Source organism: Harmonia axyridis, chromosome 4 (genome assembly GCF_914767665.1).
Source record: "Harmonia axyridis chromosome 4, icHarAxyr1.1, whole genome shotgun sequence".
Classification (NCBI taxonomy): Eukaryota; Metazoa; Arthropoda; class Insecta; order Coleoptera; family Coccinellidae; genus Harmonia; species Harmonia axyridis.
In genome coordinates this window covers 28,789,800-28,812,969 of record NC_059504.1, presented here as the reverse complement: position 1 = coordinate 28,812,969, position 23,170 = coordinate 28,789,800, and the positions used below count along the sequence as shown (strand labels likewise).

The window sequence follows — 23,170 nt, the reverse complement described above, 5'->3', positions numbered from 1 at the left end:
GCAGCAGGCCATCGTGAACTAACATGCCACCCATCCTGAAGAACTGCTTCAGTGATATAATTCGACAAAGGTGAGCGAGCGATCACGACGAATTCGTTCTATTCTATGAACAATATCGCTTCTTCACACCAATGTCTTTTCAGTTTTGCACTTGTTTATGTCGTTGACGCATCGTGTCCCATTGATGTTTCTTGGAGTATAAAAAATATTGTCAGATGTATGAGGTAAGTATTATCATTGTTGAAAGAATAGAAATGAAGAAGAAAAGAAACTTTGGTCGTCTCGGTTGCAATTCGAGACTAATAAAGACGCACCAAATCAATCTATCTCCATTGCTTCAAATGCAAATATGAAGTGATTTTTTTAATTCCTTCGGATAAATTGGATCAATGTGATAAAGTACGATAAATATATAACATAACAAAACATACTTAACTGATCCAGTTAGACACAATAAAAGTGTAGAAAAGGTCAAAGAAAAAAAATGAAATAAGAATTGCTGTTAATGCTAAGTATCTAATGCTAAGGAATCTGAAAAATACTCTCCCACCGAGTAAAAACATTTCGATGGCAGCATACTTTTGATTACTTTTTTGAGTAGATTCATTTAAAAAGATTTCACAGAGGATGGTTAATGATTATATTATTATGAGATCCACATCGACCGAAACAGCACAAGTCAACATAATAGAAGTAGCTCGGCCAACGCCGTTCTTGGAAATGTACGCGATAGTGCTGAAGTGCAAATTCTCTCTGTGAACTCATAAAGCTTTCTTTGTAGATTTCAGGACAGACTTTAGTTAGTTATGAATCAGATTTAGAACATCAAGCTTCGTTTTGTAACTCACGTTTTTCCCAAATCTTAATCTGTAGAATTATTAATTATTTATCCAAGTGTTGTAATTCTTAATTCAAAATAGAATAAATCCTTTTTAAAAACAGACTTTAAGATACGGAAAACATAATTGGCGCTGCGAACAGGATATCGCAACGGGGTTTTAGTTCGAAACTGAAATAAGTGTCCGCTACGGATTGTGTCCAAGGAACTCCCGTTGAGTTTCAACTCTTGATGTGATATCCAGAACCATCATCAACCACTTCGATCCAGAAGGAAGCACCACCCCTTCAACACAGAAGGAAGCCAACCACTTCGATCCAGAAGGAAGGACCAACCACTATAGGATGCAAATCTTGGTGTAAGTCCATCAACCCCTTTTTCCCTCATTTTTTCCACATCAGTCCTAATTTCAAATGACAGATAACTCATCTCAAGAATTAGAAATTATCGCTGAAGACTCAGAAATTCTAGAGCTAGGAGCAAATTTTTTACAAAATCAATCGATTAGAAATAATAGATTTCAACCTTATCGTAGAAGAACTTTAACACATTCCGAAATGAATAACCAAACTTCTTCTAACGTTATACCTACCGAAGTAATGTCCAGACAGGACTTACAATTACTATTGAATTCCATACCAGAATATTCACCTGGTCAAAATCTATCGATATTCATCAATGAAGTCAATAATTTACTACTACATTTGCAAGGAAGATTAAATCCTGACTTGAACTATGCGTTAAATTTTTCGATAAGATCAAAATTGAAAAATGAAGCCAGAGATTTCATTGCTTTCCAAAATGCCTCTGATTGGCCTACAATCAGAAGAGTTCTCTTGCAAAGGTACGGAGATTTATTAATTTCATCATTAAGTCAATGCGTACAACATAGAAGTGAAAATTATTTAGATTTTTACAGTAGGCTATCAAGAAATTTAAATGATCTCCTTCAACATCTGACCTTAAATATTCAAGACCCAAATTATCTCTTGTACAAAAAGCAGGACATTCAAAAGTTAGCCCTCAAAACATTTCAAATTGGAATTCTAGAACCTTATCGATCCTATCTAAGTAATTTCGATTCAAATAGCATCGAAGAATGTATAAATAGATGTAAATTTTTTGATAATAGAAAACAAGAATGGGAATATTGTGAATTCCTACGAAAATCACAAGAAACGCCTAAAAAACCAATTCACATACGCCCACAACCATCAAATTATCCAAATCGTTCAAATCATTACAATAATTTTACTCCAAGTTATTTTAATAACCCACCAAATTTTACTAATCCAGCAACAAATTCTCAATTTAATAACAATTCTAGAAACCCACCAGGTTTCCCCCACTCAATAAATAAAACGATTTCAAACAATCAAAGATTCCCCAAGAATCGCGAAGTTTTTGGAATCAAACCCGGTTCAAATATTTACAAAAATCAACCAAAACCCACGCCTATGTCAATTTCGACTAGGAATACTTTTAAACAACCACAACAAACACCCATGTCAATATCAACCAGAACATTCCAAAGAAATCCAAATCAATCACAACAACCAAAATTTTATTCGGAAGAATTATTTAATGTTCAAACAGAGAATGATGATCCAGAATGTTATGAAACGGAATATTATAATGCGGAAATTGAACAACAACCTGATTGTGAGAATTATTACGAGGATGACGAAAATTTTCAGATGAATGCCTCGGAATCCCAAGAAACTTAGACTTAAATTGTGTAAAAATTAAGTTAAAATTGCCCTATATTTATCTACCCAAAATTGATCTTAAAATTTTAATTGATTCGGGAGCAACAAACTCCGTCATTAATTCGAAACCTGCCTTCGAAAAATTTTTTGAATATTTATACAAAGAAGAATTCAGTGTTTCAGGCTTAGGAAATACTATTAAAGCTGACAATAATTTGAGCATTCCACTTTTATACGAACTAGGAATCTTCGATAATATCCATCTACATGTAGTTGATTGGCATCAGAAATTCGACGCTTTATTAGGTACATCAGATCTACAAAAATTAGGTGCAAACATCGACTATAAAACACATACTTTAGAAATTAATAACATGAAAATTCCATTCAACCTTGAATATTCTTCCACAAAATTAAAACCGAAAAAATTCGAAGCAAATAATTTTGTTAAAGTACCTGTCACTATAGAAAACGGTGATGTTTTATTACCAGAATTAAATTTTCAAGAATTTTCAACTCCAGAATGCATTGCTCATGCGAAAAACGGATTTTGTTTTATACCAACTTCAAAACCAAATCAAACTAACATAGAAATAAATTTTTCTGAAAGAATACCTGTGACATCTCTTTTAGAGACTGAAATATCTACACCTCCATTAGAAAGCCAAAATTTAAGAATTGCTAAAAATATTAGAACCTCACACATGAATTCTGAAGAAAAACGAGAAATTTTGAAACTCTGTAGTAAATTCAAAAATATTTTTTATAATGAAAATTCCGATCTTTCATTCAGCAATAATGTAAAACACAAAATTCGAACAAAAGATGAAGAACCAGTTTATGTTAAATCTTTTAGACACCCCCATCACATGAAAAAAATTATTCAGGAACAAATTCAAAAATTATTAGATGACAAAATTATACGTCCATCGATTTCACCCTACAGTGCCCCAGTTTGGATTGTTGATAAGAAAAAAGACGCATCTGGACAAAAGAAATACAGAATGGTCATTGATTATCGACGTCTTAATGAAAAAACCATAGAAGATAAATACCCTTTACCGCGTATCGAAGAAATTTTAGATAACTTAGGAAAAAGTTGTTATTTCACAACAATCGACATGGCAAAAGCATTTCATCAAATTGAAATGGACCCCGAATCGATCGAAAAAATCGCGTTTACAGTGAATAATGGCCACTTTGAATATGTTAGAATGCCTTATGGTTTGAAAAACGGCCCAAGTACATTTCAACGTTGTATGGATAACGTACTCAAAGAATATCTCCATAAATTCTGTTTTGTATACATGGACGACGTTGTCGTATTTTCCAAATCCTTACAAGAACACATTAATCACTTAAAATTAATATTTCAAAAAATAAAAGAATTCAACCTAAAAATCGAACTTGACAAATGCGAATTTTTAAGCAAAAATGTAGAATTTTTGGGACATGTGATAACCCCAGAAGGAGTATCCCCCAACCCCTCAAAATTAAACACTATAGAAAATTACCCAATACCTCGTACAGTGAAAGAAATCAAATCATTTCTAGGGTTGGTAGGTTACTACCGCAGATTTATTCAAAATTTCGCACATATTGTCCCACCTTTTACTAAATGCTTGAAAAAAGGCGCAAAAATAAACCCTGATGATCCCGATTACGTACATGCATTCCACTTATGCAAAGAATTATTGACAAATGCCCCAATTTTAGTATATCCAGATTTCGAGAAACCATTTAAATTAACCACCGATGCTTCAAATGTTGCTATTGGAAGTGTTTTATCACAATCAAATCGACCTGTAGCTTACTATTCAAGAACTCTAAATTCAGCTGAAAGAAATTATTCGACTATCGAAAAAGAATTACTTTCAATCCTAGATTCTACAAAACATTTTAGGCCTTATCTTTATGGACAACATTTCACAATTGAAACCGATCATAATCCCCTCGTATGGCTCTCTAAAATCAAAGAACCAAATTCTCGACTCATACGTTGGAAACTGAAATTAGAAGAATTTGATTTGTGACGGCGACTTTCTTCGGATTGTTGATTGTTTACTATTTCCCTTCTATATTACCTCGGGCGCCAATTGCGATAGGTTTTATAAGGTCGCAATTCCTTACGTCGCTCACTATTATCGACCCTGGGTAGCCTTTAAACAGTTGGAGAAGGGTTCGATTCAATCTAAGGTAAGAGCGATTGACCAGTGGTGATTTATTTCGCTAAATAGCAGTTAATGTCTATGAGATAAATAAAAGACACCCTGACGAAACACACTATATTAAACAATATCCGTTCCCTAATGTACAACACCAAATTATATACAATACTATCCTATATATACAATAATGCAAAAGGCTTCTAAACACCAAAATCAAATATCTACAATGCAACACGGTACGGAACGAGAACTAAGCGAGGTGAGCAGGTGGCGTATATCAAGCAGCAGAAATGAGTAAGCAGTGAGCAAGCAAATTGAGCGATGATAAAAACGGTTAAGTGCGGACAAGCGTGGAAAGCATGCAGATTGGCGTGTGAAATGCAGTCCAATAAGTCAGATGTGACTACCTATCCTGTGTTCCGTACGGTCCGGTTCGATACCTCTTTATTAGAAACAGCAAGCCTGAACAGTATCTTCGAATCAGGTCTTGTATCGGCGCATCCACCAAAAATGGATATAAAGTCAGACTGGGCAGGGTGACTCACCGAAATGACCACGGTGATCAGTGAATCGGAAATACGCGACCCCCCTCCACAAGATAAGGAATTCCGTCTGGTGGTCCCAAATAAGAGTTGCTCGCAATAAGGGACCCGACACACGGATTCCACTTGAGAAAGTTGGGTCTTAGAAACAGATTTCAATCAGGGTATTTGTCGGCGCATCCACCAAAATAAATCTCAGGTCGGACTGGGCAGGGTGACTCACCGAAATGAATACGGTGATCCTTGAATCGGAAATAAGCGACCCCGCTCCACAAGATACGGAATTCTATCTGGTGGTCCCAAATAAGAGTTGCTCGCAATAAGGGACCCGACACACAGATTCCACTTGAGAAAGTTGGGTCTTAGAAACAGATTTCAATCAGGGTTTTTGTCGGCGCATCCACCAAAATAAATCTAAGAAATAAATTTCATTCGAGGTATACTCTGGCGCATCCACCAATTCACGACTCGAGTCAGATCGGACAGGGTAATTAGCCCAAAACACCGCGGTGATCCGGAGATCGGAAATTAGCGACCCCTCTCCTCAAGATAAGGAGTTCTGCCTGGTAGTTCCAAATAAGAGTTGCTCGCAATAAGGAACCAGACAGACAAACTCCACTTGAGAAAGAAAGATCTAAGAAATGAATTTCGTTCAGGGTATACTTTGGCGCATCCACCAATTCTAGACTCGAGTCAGACCGGACAGGGTAATTAGCCCAAAACACTGCCGTGATCCGGAGATCGGAAATTAGCGACCCCTCTCCTCAAGATAAGAAGTTCTGCCTGGTAGTTCCAAATAAGAGTTGCTCGCAATAAGGAACCGGACAGACAGACTCCACTCGAGAAAGAAAGACCTAAGAAATGAATTTCGTTCAGGGTATACTTTGGCGCATCCACCAATTCACGACTCGAGTCAGATCGGACAGGGTAATTAGCCCAAAACACCGCGGTGATCCGGAGATCGGAAATTAGCGACCCCTCTCCTCAAGATAAGGAGTTCTGCCTGGTAGTTCCAAATAAGAGTTGCTCGCAATAAGGAACCGGACAGACAAACTCCACCTGAGAAAGAAAGATCTAAGAAATAAATTTCGTTCAGGGTATACTGTGGCGCATCCACCAATTCATGACTCGAGTCAGACCGGACAGGGTAATTAGCCCAAAACACTGCTGTGATCCGGAGATCGGAAATTAGCGACCCCTCTCCTCAAGATAAGGAGTTCTGCCTGGTAGTTCCAAATAAGAGTTGCTCGCAATAAGGAACCGGACAGACAAACTCCACTTGAGAAAGAAAGATCTAAGAAATAAATTTCGTTCAGGGTATACTGTGGCGCATCCACCAATTCACGACTCGAGTCAGACCGGACAGGGTAATTAGCCCAAAACACTGCTGTGATCCGGAGATCGGAAATTAGCGACCCCTCTCCTCAAGATAAGGAGTTCTGCCTGGTAGTTCCAAATAAGAGTTGCTCGCAATAAGGAACCGGACAGACAAACTCCACTTGAGAAAGAAAGATCTAAGAAATAAAATAAATTACAAATAAATCACACTCGGAAAGTATCGATGGAACACAGGAAAGTCACCGATAATACAGACAGGAATAAAACGGTTCTTACCAATCCTAAGGATTTCCCACTTCACTACACGAACTCAAATTCTTTTCGTGTACGGGCTAAGTGTCAAATTCACGAATATAAAATACGGCACTAAAACGTCCAACGTTCAAAAGAAAAATTGCAAACTAAAAATTAAACTCTAAATTGTTACTCAAGAAAATCCGCTCAATAACTATGAAAATATATAGCTCGAAGACGCCGACAGGAGTAAATCGGAAAATATCTTGATACTTCGAAGACACCGGCAAGAATTAATTGGAAAAATATCTTTCTACTTCGAAGACACCGACAAGAATAATCCTCCTTTTCCGAAATACTTCACTTGTAATCTCCGTTGGAAGGGGAAAATTTCGAGTCTCGAAATCGGCGGTGTACCTATGAAAAACGAAAGACAACATGTAAAAAAGAACATATTGAAGAGATAACGTCTATCGCGTTGTCGCTCGAAAGTTTTTATACATAGGCTGATATTTTAAATTGCATCGTTATATTTTCATGAAATAAATAAATCAGAAATTATTCCAAATGAAAATTTCTGAATTGGACGAAAAATACCTTCACTGCTCTCAATTAAAATTTTATTTTCACCTACTCATCTGACTGGTAGAATAATGATGGAATTCTAAACCTGGGGCAAATTATACTGGGTGATTCTAATAAAATAATTATTGAATTCTAAACCTGGGGTGAATTATACTAGGTGATTCTAGTAAAATAATTATTGAATTCTTGACCTGGGCTAAATTATACCGGGTGATTCTAGTAACGAATTTCACTTCGTTACACACCCCCCTTACTTCCCCAAAAAAAACGAAAGTTTTTTTTTTATGACCACCTGCTACCTCGTTGTTCAGAAATCTATTGGCAGACGGCCAATATAACCCCTGGATGAATCTTCAATGACCAGCGATGGAGGTTCGTCGAGGTTCGCAGCAGCTCGCATTGGATTCCAATGGACTCAGGGTTGGGCTGGTCTGACCTCGCCTGCTGATTGCGGTTTTCTTCAGCTCGCGATGGCTCCTCTTGTCGCCTCGTTTGGACTCGACTATCTTGGGGGAACTCTTTCGGGCACAAGTATTCCCTGGACATTACCCCCTTGTAGTCTTGGCCAGTAGTCGAATGCTTCTACCACCAGCTCGTCTAGGCGTTCTAACATGGAATCCACCAGCCTGACATTGAATAGGTCCTACTACTTTTAGACATCTGAAACATAAAAGGATTAGCGACCATTCGTATGGATCCCCCACGACCAACGACTACCCACTTCGGACTCCAACATAAGGACATCTTGATGGATGGCCTCACACTCTGGGAGTCCAAATTCGCATTGTGGTCACATCTACAGAAGAGGCGGATGATGTGACCGCCAAAGATCGGGGCTTCTCAGAAAACGAGCGGCTAACGCGGTTACACCTTATTGGCATGCTCTCCACCTAGCTCATCCTCGTGGAACGGTTTCAAATCTTTCACGTGGATATGACGGAGGCATTTACCCGACCCGCTTTTCAAGTCGTAAACCACTGGAGATATGACCTTGGTAACGGTATATGGACCAGAATATTTGGGCGCTAATTTAGATGCAAAGCCCTCTGCCGCCGAAGACAACGGATGTTCCCGGCGTAAAACTTTGTCACCTACCCGGCACGACCACGCTCTCCTCCGGAGATTATAATACCGACTCTGTTGGTTGAATGCACGAGTCAGCTGGAGTCTAACAAACTCCCGGGTCTCTTGGAGTCGCTTGATGCGATTTGCGTATTGGCCTACCCCTTGGACCTGTGGTTCTTCCGTTGATTTCTCTGCATCACCTTTGGTTCCTGATGTCCGACGGTTCGTTTCTGGGGAGTGAACCTCCCGACCGAAATTCAGGAACGCCGGTGTGAATCCGGTGGACTCATGTTTGGCAGAATTCAACGCGAAAGTCAGTTCTCTCACTCGCTCATCCCAGGAGCGATGATCCTGCTCGCAGAATTGTGCTATCATGGTTTTGATGGTCCGGTTAGCTCTTTCCACGGGATTGCACTGCGGCGAATAGACCGGAGCAAATCTATGTTGGATACCCAAACTCTTCAGGTTTTCCCTAAATAGACGTCCGTCGTATTGAGAACCATTGTCGCTAATTACGGTCTTTGGACATCCAAATTTCAGCAACACTAGATCGTAAAACGCCTGGAACACACCTTTACCCGTGGCTGCCCGGAGTGGTTTGCATTCGATCCACTTCGAGAAACGGTCCTGGAACATCACGAGGAAAGTATTACCCCTTTTGGAACGAGGTAATGGGCCTATTAGATCCGTGCAGACTGTATGCCATGGTTCGGTGATGTGGTACGGTTGCATTTTCCCTGGGGGTTTCTGTTGGCAAACCTTGTACCTCTGGCATTGCTTGCACCTTCGAACGTATTGGGCTGCTTCACGGAACATCCCAGGCCAATAGTAGCTTTGGGCCACTCGAGATATGGTCTTTGCGATTCCCAAGTGACCAGCCACCGGCTCATCATGGTTCTCCCGCAGTATCGACTGCCGACCCTCGGTTGGGATGCACAGTTTCCACGGCGTTCCCATCTCTGTTTCCGTGAAGTCGTCAGCGCTCCAAAAATATTTATATAACCTTCCCTCCTGTATCAGGTAATCTGGAAATTCCGCAGGATTCTTCACAACCTCCTGGTATTTCTTGGTGTACCACGGACATCGAGTCGTGTTCTTGGCCACACAGACCTGTTCCTCGATTTTCTGCATCTTGGGCTTACTCAGACTGTATCTAGGCTTTTTCGGTTTAACCTTTAGTTGGGCCATTTTCGTTCCTTCGGAACCTCCAAGTTCCTTCTCCGGGAACTTCTGAACGACTCGTATTTCCTGTCGGTGCAAGGAACTGATCGACGAGTTGTACGGCATGGAGATCGGCGAAACGGCTCTCTTCAGCAACTTGCCCTTGAGGAAGCACTGCGAGGTACGGAAATCAATCTTGAAATCGTGCGAAGCCAGCAGGTCCATTCCTAGAACCAGATCCATCGGTAGATGGGGCACCAAATGGAGTCGAGATTTGATCTCCTCCTCCCCAAACCGTATTATGGGCTCGTACATCTCTTTCACGGTGATTGAACTTCCGTCGGCCACTGTGGCCACCATATCTGCGATCTCCGACGGAAAAACTCTCATCCTCCTGCATGCCTCTGCTGCCTTTTTGCTCAAAAAGGACTTAGACGCACCAGTGTCTAGCAGGGCTGCCACGGACTGTTTTCCGATGTGGACAGCGACTATTGGCCGGTTATCCTGCGTGTACGCTGACTGCTTGATTGGGGATGCCATGGAACGGAACTGTCTCTTCCCCGTGGGGCAGCTCCGCTCTAGTTTTCCGAACATCGGCAATTCCTGGACATCACGCCTTGCTTCCCACATCGGGAACAAAACAGCCTCGGCGTTGATTGACACTCCCTTCTCAAGTGTCCGACCTTACCACAACGCCAGCATTGAAGTTCTCGGAGCCTGGTGTCTTCGAACCGAACGACCTTGGCATCACGGGGTGGTGGGCCTCCAGGTTTGACTCCAACGGATGTAGACTCCCTCTTTGGTGTTTCATTCCGGGCCTTAGGCGTCGACTTTGGTACATTTTCCGGTGGCTTCATTTCTTCCGGCCTCTTGGACGGTGGAAACTCGACGGTCAAGGTCTGTGGAGGTTTTCGGCGAGGTCTTTCATATACCAGGTGTGGATCATCGATTAGACCTTTATGGGCTGGAGGTGGAGTGTATTGGTCCGCATGCCACTGAACCAACTCAAACACCTTTCCTTTGGACAACAGCTGGGCATAATTGTTGATCTCTTGAAAAGCCAGGGCTTTCTGCAGGGTCGGCAACAGACGCTTCCTGATCATATTCACCTGTTCTTCTTCAGGAGGTCGCTTTGTAGTCAACTTCAAGAACAGGTTCTGCATCCTTGTGACGAACATCAACAGCTTTTCGTCCTCCCCCTGAGTTCGTTTCCTGATTTCCTCTAGAAGCGTTTCCTCGTAGTCGAGGGGGAGGAAAGCCTCACGCAGTTGCTCCTTGAAGTCTTCCCAACCTCTGAATGTACCTCTCCTGGGAATATACCAATCCCTGGCATCCTTCCGTAGTAACTCGAAGATAGATTCGAAGAGGTACTGTCGAGTAACCTTGCGAGATTCGGCTAGATGTTCGACCTCCTGCAGGAATGCATTAACGCTGGTTGATCCATCGAATTGTATATTCCACTTATAAACAGGTACGGCTGGCTGGTTAAATGATCTATCCATTCCAGTCCTGTTGTCCTGTCCTGTTCTGCCTCGCTCCAAACTATCTGATCTGCCTAGATCAGCTTGACCTCCCGTAGCCGTCGTGTGGGCTACATCCTCCTCGGTATCTCTCGAATCCTCGGGTACCAAAAATGGGAACGAAATTCTCCGAGTCGACTCAGCCACCACCGGCCTATTCCCTCGCATGAGCGGTCCAGAAGTTTCATCTGTTCTCCAGGGACTAGTGAAGTTTAATCGTCGACGGACAGCTTCACAAGCCCTGTTGTGTAACCGCCGGAAGAAATTCAATGAGAAACCTCCCTCGCTACTTTCCGGTTTCAAAATCTGCGTTTGGTCTCCCCTGAAGGTGCTTCCGTTATCAGCACCGGCGGCTTGTTGGTCATCCAGTGGAGGATCCTCGAAGGAGATAAGACTTACTTCTCTTTCCGGTTGAGATGCTTCACCCAGCTCAGGGTTTTCCGAAACATCCCTCAACCCATTCCGGGCAACTTTTGCTTTGGCCAAGACCACGGCGTCTCCCAGCATCTCGTCTGTTTGTTTCCATAACTCAGACAGCTCATCGGCCTTGGCCTGCTCCTCCATCGTAGTCGGTCTCACCAGGCTGAGACGGTTCTGTAGGTGTATGAGTCTACTCCTTATACGAGGCTCCTCATTCGCGGTGTTCTCCTCGTCAAAAGCTTGAACATGTTCCACCAAGCTTCTCAGGATTCGACTGGCATCGTTCAGTTCTTCCTCGGTGTCTCTTTCCATGGGACAGAACTGTACATCCTGTGCCAACACCTTCCTCAGTTCCTTCCGGTTTTCTTGTACGGTTCTGCCGGCTCTACGGCCACGAGCCTCCAGCTCCCATCTCAACTCTTCCGCTCTCAATCTGTTCACCTCCATTATCCTCTGAAAAATATTCTACACAAAAAATACTCTAAAGGGCTCTTCTGTCAGTCCTATAGCAAAAAAAAAAATCAGGTCCCTGCTCGGGCGCCAATTTGTGACGGCGACTTTCTTCGGATTGTTGATTGTTTACTATTTCCCTTCTATATTACCTCGGGCGCCAATTGCGATAGGTTTTATAAGGTCGCAATTCCTTACGTCGCTCACTATTATCGACCCTGGGTAGCCTTTAAACAGTTGGAGAAGGGTTCGATTCAATCTAAGGTAAGAGCGATTGACCAGTGGTGATTTATTTCGCTAAATAGCAGTTAATGTCTATGAGATAAATAAAAGACACCCTGACGAAACACACTATATTAAACAATATCCGTTCCCTAATGTACAACACCAAATTATATACAATACTATCCTATATATACAATAATGCAAAAGGCTTCTAAACACCAAAATCAAATATCTACAATGCAACACGGTACGGAACGAGAACTAAGCGAGGTGAGCAGGTGGCGTATATCAAGCAGCAGAAATGAGTAAGCAGTGAGCAAGCAAATTGAGCGATGATAAAAACGGTTAAGTGCGGACAAGCGTGGAAAGCATGCAGATTGGCGTGTGAAATGCAGTCCAATAAGTCAGATGTGACTACCTATCCTGTGTTCCGTACGGTCCGGTTCGATACCTCTTTATTAGAAACAGCAAGCCTGAACAGTATCTTCGAATCAGGTCTTGTATCGGCGCATCCACCAAAAATGGATATAAAGTCAGACTGGGCAGGGTGACTCACCGAAATGACCACGGTGATCAGTGAATCGGAAATACGCGACCCCTCTCCACAAGATAAGGAATTCCGTCTGGTGGTCCCAAATAAGAGTTGCTCGCAATAAGGGACCCGACACACGGATTCCACTTGAGAAAGTTGGGTCTTAGAAACAGATTTCAATCAGGGTATTTGTCGGCGCATCCACCAAAATAAATCTCAGGTCGGACTGGGCAGGGTGACTCACCGAAATGAACACGGTGATCCTTGAATCGGAAATAAGCGACCCCGCTCCACAAGATACGGAATTCTATCTGGTGGTCCCAAATAAGAGTTGCTCGCAATAAGGGACCCGACACACAGATTCCACTTGAGAAAGTTGGGTCTTAGAAACAGATTTCAATCAGGGTTTTTGTCGGCGCATCCACCAAAATAAATCTAAGAAATAAATTTCATTCGAGGTATACTCTGGCGCATCCACCAATTCTAGACTCGAGTCAGACCTGACAGGGTAATTCGCCGAAAAGGCTGCTGTGATCCGGAGATCGGAATTAAGCGACCCCTCTCCCCAAGATAAGGAGTTTTGCCTGGTAGTTCCAAATAAGAGTTGCTCGCAATAAGGAACCGTACAGACAACCTCCACCTGAGAAAGAAAGATCTAAGAAATAAATTTCGTTCGGGGTATACTTTGGCGCATCCACCAATTCTAGACTCGAGTCAGACCGGACAGGGTAATTCGCCGAAAAGGCTGCGGAGATCCGAAGATCGGAATTAAGCGACCCCTCTCCCCAAGATAAGGAGTTATGCCTGGTAGTTCCAAATAAGAGTTGCTCGCAATAAGGAACCGGACAGACAAACTCCACTTGAGAAAGAAAGATCTGAGAAATAAATTTCACTCAGGTATACTTCGGCGCATCCACCAATTCACGACTCGAGTCAGATCGGACAGGGTAATTAGCCCAAAACACCGCGGTGATCCGGAGATCGGAAATTAGCGACCCCTCTCCTCAAGATAAGGAGTTCTGCCTGTTAGTTCCAAATAAGAGTTGCTCGCAATAAGGAACCAGACAGACAAACTCCACTTGAGAAAGAAAGATCTAAGAAATGAATTTCGTTCAGGGTATACTTTGGCGCATCCACCAATTCTAGACTCGAGTCAGACCGGACAGGGTAATTAGCCCAAAACACTGCCGTGATCCGGAGATCGGAAATTAGCGACCCCTCTCCTCAAGATAAGAAGTTCTGCCTGGTAGTTCCAAATAAGAGTTGCTCGCAATAAGGAACCGGACAGACAGACTCCACTCGAGAAAGAAAGACCTAAGAAATGAATTTCGTTCAGGGTATACTTTGGCGCATCCACCAATTCACGACTCGAGTCAGATCGGACAGGGTAATTAGCCCAAAACACCGCGGTGATCCGGAGATCGGAAATTAGCGACCTCTCTCCTCAAGATAAGGAGTTCTGCCTGGTAGTTCCAAATAAGAGTTGCTCGCAATAAGGAACCGGACAGACAAACTCCACCTGAGAAAGAAAGATCTAAGAAATAAATTTCGTTCAGGGTATACTGTGGCGCATCCACCAATTCATGACTCGAGTCAGACCGGACAGGGTATTTAGCCCAAAACACTGCTGTGATCCGGAGATCGGAAATTAGTGACCCCTCTCCTCAAGATAAGGAGTTCTGCCTGGTAGTTCCAAATAAGAGTTGCTCGCAATAAGGAACCGGACAGACAAACTCCACTTGAGAAAGAAAGATCTAAGAAATAAATTTCGTTCAGGGTATACTGTGGCGCATCCACCAATTCACGACTCGAGTCAGACCGGACAGGGTAATTAGCCCAAAACACTGCTGTGATCCGGAGATCGGAAATTAGCGACCCCTCTCCTCAAGATAAGGAGTTCTGCCTGGTAGTTCCAAATAAGAGTTGCTCGCAATAAGGAACCGGACAGACAAACTCCACTTGAGAAAGAAAGATCTAAGAAATAAAATAAATTACAAATAAATCACACTCGGAAAGTATCGATGGAACACAGGAAAGTCACCGATAATACAGACAGGAATAAAACGGTTCTTACCAATCCTAAGGATTTCCCACTTCACTACACGAACTCAAATTCTTTTCGTGTACGGGCTAAGTGTCAAATTCACGAATATAAAATACGGCACTAAAACGTCCAACGTTCAAAAGAAAAATTGCAAACTAAAAATTAAACTCTAAATTGTTACTCAAGAAAATCCGCTCAATAACTATGAAAATATATAGCTCGAAGACGCCGACAGGAGTAAATCGGAAAATATCTTGATACTTCGAAGACACCGGCAAGAATTAATTGGAAAAATATCTTTCTACTTCGAAGACACCGACAAGAATAATCCTCCTTTTCCGAAATACTTCACTTGTAATCTCCGTTGGAAGGGGAAAATTTCGAGTCTCGAAATCGGCGGTGTACCTATGAAAAACGAACGACAACATGTAAAAAAGAACATATTGAAGAGATAACGTCTATCGCGTTGTCGCTCGAAAGTTTTTATACATAGGCTGATATTTTAAATTGCATCGTTATATTTTCATGAAATAAATAAATCAGAAATTATTCCAAATGAAAATTTCTGAATTGGACGAAAAATACCTTCACTGCTCTCAATTAATATTTTATTTTCACCTACTCATCTGACTGGTAGAATAATGATGGAATTCTAAACCTGGGGCAAATTATACTGGGTGATTCTAATAAAATAATTATTGAATTCTAAACCTGGGGTGAATTATACTAGGTGATTCTAGTAAAATAATTATTGAATTCTTGACCTGGGCTAAATTATACCGGGTGATTCTAGTAACGAATTTCACTTCGTTACAGATTTTAAAATCATTCACACCAAAGGCAAAGAAAATAAAGTTGCCGATGCTCTTTCTCGTATAGAAATACATAATCGAGAAAATGAACCACTTCTATCTGACGTTGATTTAAATGCAGAACTATCCTCTATTTTACCAAATGTGAGTGAACTCCCTGAATTAAGCGATGAAGAATTAGAAAATATTCTCAATCCCCAAAACGATGAATTATCTATTCCAAATAATAGTGAACAACAAAATTTAAATGATGATCAAAATTCTGATACTGACGCTACCATTCATTCTACCCAAGAAGATAATGGAAAAGTCATTCCAATTACAGAAAAATCAGTCAATATCTATCCCAATCGAGTTATTTTAAACATCGGTGAACAATTCAATTTGAAATTTAGTAAACCCTTCGGAAGAAACACGTATAGCGTATCAATACGACAAAATTGTATTACAGATGATTTTTCTAAACTTTTCAAAGAAATTCTCAGACCAAATGAATCTTACGGAATTTATTTTAGAGACAATAAGCTGCGTTTACCTCTCGTTAGATTTTGTAAAGAATCATTTAACTACTCTGCCAAACTTTTTATTAGCAATATCTACTTATTGGATGTAATTTGCGAGGAAAATCAAAAAGAAATTATTTCCGAATACCACGACAAAAATCATAATGGAATTTCAGAAAGTCACAAATTTTTATCAAAAAAGTATTATTGGCCGAAAATGAAAAACAAAATCACTGAAATCATAAATAAATGTGAACTATGTCTTCAGTCAAAATACGAAAGACACCCTTATAGATTGAAATTTTCTGGCCCTCTTCTTGCAAAGAGACCATTTGAAGTAATACACATCGATACTTTTTCTTTTCTTAATTCCAAATTTTTGACAATAATAGATCTCTTTTCTAAATACGCCCAGTCGTATCTCGTTAAAGATGGTACAGCATTAACAATCCTCAACAAATTACGCCATTATTTGGCACATCATAATATTCCTCAAAAAATTGTTTGTGACGAAGGAAGAGAATTTCATAATAAAACCTTTTTAGAGTATTGTAAGTTGAATAAAATTGATTTACACTTTACTACTGTGAATAACCCAAGTTCAAACTCTCCTATTGAGAGATTTCATTCAACACTATTAGAAAAACTCAGAATTTTGAAATTGAAAAATCCAAATGAAAATCCTTCAAATCTTATGATCACTGCAACTTTGATCTATAATCAATCAATACATTCAACGACCGGATATTCTCCATTTCATTTACTTTACGGTCCGTACGACAAATTACCAGAATTTGACTTGAACATGACAGTTTACGAGCAATACAACGAAAAAAGAAAGAAAGAAATATTACCATTTTTTGACCATATTTACGAACGGAATAAAGAAAAAGGGCAGAAAAATTTGAATAGAATAAATGAGAATAGAAACGATCCCCCAAATCTAGCACAAAGAGAAGTCTACGTTGAAAGAAATAGACCCAGAAAAACTGACCCGCCTTTTGAAAAAGTTACAGTTGAACGACAACAACAAAATAAAATTAGTGGTTTAACTCAAAAATCTAGAGAAACCACAGCTCATATCAAAAAAGTCAAACGACTAAGAAAAAATGTTTGTTCTTTTCAGGATACCAATGATCCTCCTGATACAGACCCAAATCAACCAGGCCCTTCAGGTCAACAAAATAATCAGTAATGGATACTTTGAAGAACCCTTAAGTCAGGCAAAAATTCTTGATCATTACCATAATTTTCTCTTTTTTATAAACATCACGAATTTACAAATCAATTATGATCAACTTAATTACAACTTTAATGCACTGCAGAAAAATCGAACTATTGATGAATTATCTCATAGAATTTACCTTCAATTAAAATCGAATTTAGCCCAAATTGAACAAATACTACATAAATTCATTAACAAAAAAGTTAAAAGAGGTTTGGCTAATTTTATTGGCAAAGGCATAAAATTTATCACAGGAAATCTAGACGACGATGATCTGAAAACTATTAACGAGAACATAGAAAGTCTCCATCAAATTAAAAACTCTGAAATTGAAAGAATTAATAAATTAACTTCTTTTGCAAATCATTTAACACAAAGGTACTCAGAAGATTTAGCTTTATTGAATGATAATATTCAACATACTAAATTACTTTTTCAAAACATAAAATCAACGGAACAATTCAGAATGACTGTTGAATATCAAATACTTCAAGCAGAAGATCTATTGAATACTTTCTTGATGCTTGAAAGAACTATCAGTTTTGCAATGAAAGGAATACCAAATTTAGAACTCATAAAAATCGATGAACTTCTTTTGATTGGAAAGTATCTCGAAAAAATTTATAAACCACAACAATTATCTCCAATCGATCACGTTCATCTCTATAAAACTATAGAGTTTGCTAAAATATCTGTCATAGGAACGGATGAATCCATCACCTTTCTCCTCAAAATTCCTATTCTCAAACAGATCACCACAAACTATTCCCGAGTGTACCCTCTACCTAACCACCAAGATATTGCTGTAATACCTCCGAAAAAGTATTTGGTCAGAATCAACTACGAAGAATACTGGACCAATGAAGCCTGTATTTCCACATTAGGCAGTTCCATTGTCTTATGTCTTCAACCACCAGTCAAAGAAGCCTGCATCCTGTCATCACCAGACCAGTGTCAAAAAGTGCTCATCAAAAACAACTATAAGATAATCCATACACTTCAGAACAAACAGCTTCTCACCCTGTTTAAGAATACGCAGACAATACTAGAAGATTGCCATGGTATAATTGTGAAAAAATCCATACAAGGAATAAACCTGCTACATTCAGATTGTACCATCATCATCGACAATTCAATATTTGACAACACTGAACCAATTTTTGAGATGAAATTTGAAAACATTTCGAAACTTCCATTGAGTTACGATTATAAAATGGAACTTCAGTTAAAACACTTAAGAGAACCTACATCAATCCTGCAAGAAGCTGAGAAACTTCAAAATCAACCAATTTATCTACACCCAATAACTCAGCTCACGCATTATACCATAAGCGGAATTTTACTCTGTTTCATAATCATTGGAACAATCACTGTCATGATAAACAGAGTAAGAATTAGAGACCTGTTATACAATCCGAGGAAAATCATTCGCATCGACCTCGAGAACAACCCAGGTGATCCCACTGATAACGAGGACGTTATCTGAACTAAGGGGGGAGGTATTATGAGATCCACATCGACCGAAACAGCACAAGTCAACATAATAGAAGTAGCTCGGCCAACGCCGTTCTTGGAAATGTACGCGATAGTGCTGAAGTGCAAATTCTCTCTGTGAACTCATAAAGCTTTCTTTGTAGATTTCAGGACAGACTTTAGTTAGTTATGAATCAGATTTAGAACATCAAGCTTCGTTTTGTAACTCACGTTTTTCCCAAATCTTAATCTGTAGAATTATTAATTATTTATCCAAGTGTTGCAATTCTTAATTCAAAATAGAATAAATCCTTTTTAAAAACAGACTTTAAGATACGGAAAACATAATTATATAATTATATAATGGAGAACATTCAAATTTATGTGTTCTATGTTTTGGCACAAAAAGAATATGAGAATTTCTGGTGTTATATTCAAGATAACTTGAGACAGTTTCCCATTTTGATACATTCTCTTTAGCATAAACGAGACATTTCAAAATGTAAATGCATTGCAATGGTAATATTTTATTAAATACAAATATGGATTCGCACGATGAACCTGGTGTCAAATTGAAAATCAAGTCTATAATTCTTTTTTGTGCAACGAAAATTCTTGAAATAGTAGTGCTGTTGCCCCAGAGCAAGATGTTATGTATAAGGTGGCTGTAAAGAAGACTGTAATAAATTTCAAGGAGAGAACTACGAGGCAGAGAGTTTTTAAGCCTACTAATTGCAAAGAAACAACTATTAACTCTCTTGCAACAATGTCAGTATGGGTTGATCAACTGAGATGCTGTCAATATGGATTCCAAGACAATATTGTACAATCAGCTGAAGTTATAACATTATTTAAAAAAACCTAGTCTTGGAGGATCAGACGCAAGGTTATGCAGGCCGAAATGCAGACAAACGGTCTTCCCGATATTCACCATTCAGTTGTTAACACGATACCACTCGAAAAACTCTGATATCAAGCTTTCACAAGCCTGCTGTAGCTCCCCACGACTCCGCGATGAAACAACCACCGATGTGTCGCCAGCAAAAAATATCAACGAAAGACGAGCCAGATGATAGGGCAAATCATTGATGAACAACAAAAAGAGCAAGGGTCCCAACACGGAACCCTGAGGAACACCCAGCTCTATATTTCTCTCCCTCGAAAACCATTCTTCCAATATAACTGACATGGTTCTATCTTTCAGAATATTTCTCCAAGAATATTCTCCAAGAATATTTCTCTGAAACCAATATTGTAACACTTCTCAAGAATGAAATTGGAGTTGAGAGTGTCGAAGGCACAAGATGAGAGGTCAAAGAAAATCCCGGCCACTTGCATCCCCCCATCCATTGATAAATGGATCCTACGGAGCTAAGTGCAGCCGATTGAGTAGAGCGACCGTTTCTGAAGCCATGCTGAGCTGAGTTAAATATTTTGAACTTCTTAAGATAAGCTAACATTCTCGCAAAAACAATTTTTTCGAAAACTTTTGAATAAACGCTCGAAATTTATATTGGACGGTAGTTAGTTATATCATGTAGATTTCCGTTCTTGAATATCGGTACAACAATAGATGTTTTGAGAATCTTCGGAAACTTACCCGATGTGACGGATAAACTTGATTAAACTTGCAAAGTGACTGTTGATTGCTGGGGCAATCTGCTTGAGGATTCTAACTGAAATGCGATCAATTCCTACACTATTTTTATTTTTTTAATTTTTTTTGGTGTCTTCAATCTCAGAATAAGAAACGGGAAAAAGAAATTGCTTACTAAGGATGATATGACAGTACAAGTAAGTGATAAATCGTTACCGTAGCAAGTATGCAGTATATTTTTTACTGTAGTGGAAAAATAATTGGCAAACAAGTCAGAAATTTAATGAGGGTTATTGAACGTTGTGCTATCCACTTCAATGGAAATGGGATTATGACGTCTTACAGATTTTCCAATTGTATAAGATTATTCATTCACTTCATCAGAAAAAATATGAACATAAATTATATCTGCCTACTTTTTCTTATCCCAATATTGAGGGAACTCCTGATCATGATCATTCCATAAAAATATTTTCAAATTCTAGGGTTGTTAAATATGAAAGAATTATTATGAACCACTCTCCATCTACTATCAATGCAGAATCTGACCAGGTTGTTACATGTGAAACTACACATAAACAAACAATCAATGTACCTACACCATCAATTAGTCGAATTGAATATCAGCTCAGAGTAGCCTGTGAAAGGTAGCCCATAAAATTGCCGTTGAAAGTATCAACCAAATTTTGTTTTTGTGTGTCGGTCCGCGCTCTGCATATCGATCCACACTAGCGTCCATTGTTCGAGTACCTACATGAAAAGGGCTGGGAAAAGTTGGAAAATTACTTTGCGACTTAGGGCGCCTGAATTAACTGTAATTGTCAGAGCGACCTAACTGGTCCCACTTTGTTATGATATGTGAAAATTGATGTATTAAGAATGAAAGCGAACGAGATTAAGATCGCTTAGATTTTTTATGAGCTCGATGGTTTGATTGACACGCCATTCGACGGTATGTACTGAGATTCTTTGAATACAACTTAGAAGCTTTCATCATCTTTTTATTGAATAAGATAGGTAGATAAATTACCATTATAGTGATATTTTTATAAGAACATTGACCAATAGTAGAAATATTTATTTTGCTATTGGGTCAGAACCCGAGAAATATCGATGAATATCAAGTGTGCTGAACCACCACCATACATACGGCCAAGAAAGAATCAGGAATTGATCATTCAGCTCTAGGAGATTGCTGAAATTCCTTCTGTCGCTAAGTCAGTTAAACAGTTTTCTTTCGAAAATTGTTGTTAAGCTTTGGCGAGTCTTTCTCGAGTCCAGTTACGAGGTGCGCCCTCTCCCAGGGGTTTGTGTTTCGTCCTGAGATCGCTAGTAGACTCCTCAGTTAGAGTATCCAGCGATCTCTGCCTAAGACACACCCTCTCACACCATCGTGGAGAAGTGACTCTGTTGGAACGCTATGACTTCTATAAATCCACCTGGGCCAAAGTATGTGTGGCGCGAAAACCCATAGCGCTATCTGTAAACAGGCAGAGTCACTACAAAGCAAACAATTGTTATGTCGAAGTGCTCGAAAACGCATTGTTTTTAGTGATAAGAAATATAGATATCCTACCGATCTTGAACTAAGAAAGTTCACCAGAGTAGATCAAAAGAGAAATTGAAGTTCAAAGTTTGTTTCGACTATTTTGGTTTTGTGAATTCTTACCAGAAAGAGATAGTGTGTGACGATTGGCGGATATCATCACATAACACATAATGAATATCATGATTACAAACTCAATATATTTCACAACCAACTACCTTCTTTCCCTGATATGAAGCGGCCTTTTCTCTTCCTGAACTTAAATGACAACTGTGGCGAGTACTGATTTCTGAAAAAAAAATAAATAAATAAAAAACTTCTTTTTATTTACTCGTATTTCATTATTATTTTTGCCCTGAGGTATGAAAAAGCTATAGTAGCTGGGCTAGTGAGGAAACTCTGCTAGGACTTGTGTGGTCCTCGGATATTTTATTATTTTTGATTTCGACGTCGAAGACGAGCATGGCGGTGGAAGAGAGAAGGTTTTCGAAGATGCAGAATTGGAGGCATTACTTGATCAAGACTCGTGTTAAACGCAACAAGTATCAGCGATCATTGGTAGTGACGCAACAAGGCATTTCAAAACGCCTGAAAGTCATAGGAATGATCCAGAAACAAGGAATTCAGGTGTCGTACAAGTTGAAGCCGAGATATGTTGAATGGCAGTTGTTTGCTTGTGAACAGCTGCTTGCAAGGCAAAGACGGAAGGGATTTCTGCATCGCATTGTCACTGGAGACGAAAAATGGGTTCATTACGATAATACCAAGCGTAAAAATCATGGAGATATATCGGCCATGCTTCCACCTCGACGGCTAAACCGAATAATCATGATTCCAAAGTCATAGTTAGTATTTGGTGGGACCAGATCCGCGTAGTGTATTATGAGTTGTTAAAACCAAGTGAAACATTCACGGGTGATCGTTATCTAACGCAATTAATGTGTTTGAGCCGAACAATGTGAGGCAAACGGCCTCATGTTGCGAAAGTGGTCAAAATTTTCTCCGAAACGTCAAAATGGGTCCTAGCCCACCTACCGTATTTTCCAGACATTGCTTCCTCGGACTTTCACTTGTTTTGATCAATGACACACGGCCTGGCTGACGTACACTTCAGGTCTCATAAAGAAGTAAAAAATTGGATGGATTCGTGGATCGCTTCAAAAGATGACCAGTTTTTTCAACG

At 39.7% G+C, this 23,170-nt stretch overlaps 1 protein-coding gene across 1 annotated transcript; it reads left to right on the top strand.

Annotated features, from left to right (window-relative positions):
* Nucleotides 1-703: 703 nt before the first annotated feature.
* LOC123678648 lies at nt 704-18,857 on the top strand. Its single transcript, XM_045615782.1, has 2 exons — nt 704-1,196; nt 17,273-18,857. The coding sequence occupies exons 1-2, from the start codon at nt 1,183-1,185 to the stop codon at nt 18,855-18,857; spliced, it is 1,599 nt and encodes a 532-aa protein (XP_045471738.1). The 5' UTR covers nt 704-1,182.
* Nucleotides 18,858-23,170: the final 4,313 nt, after the last annotated feature.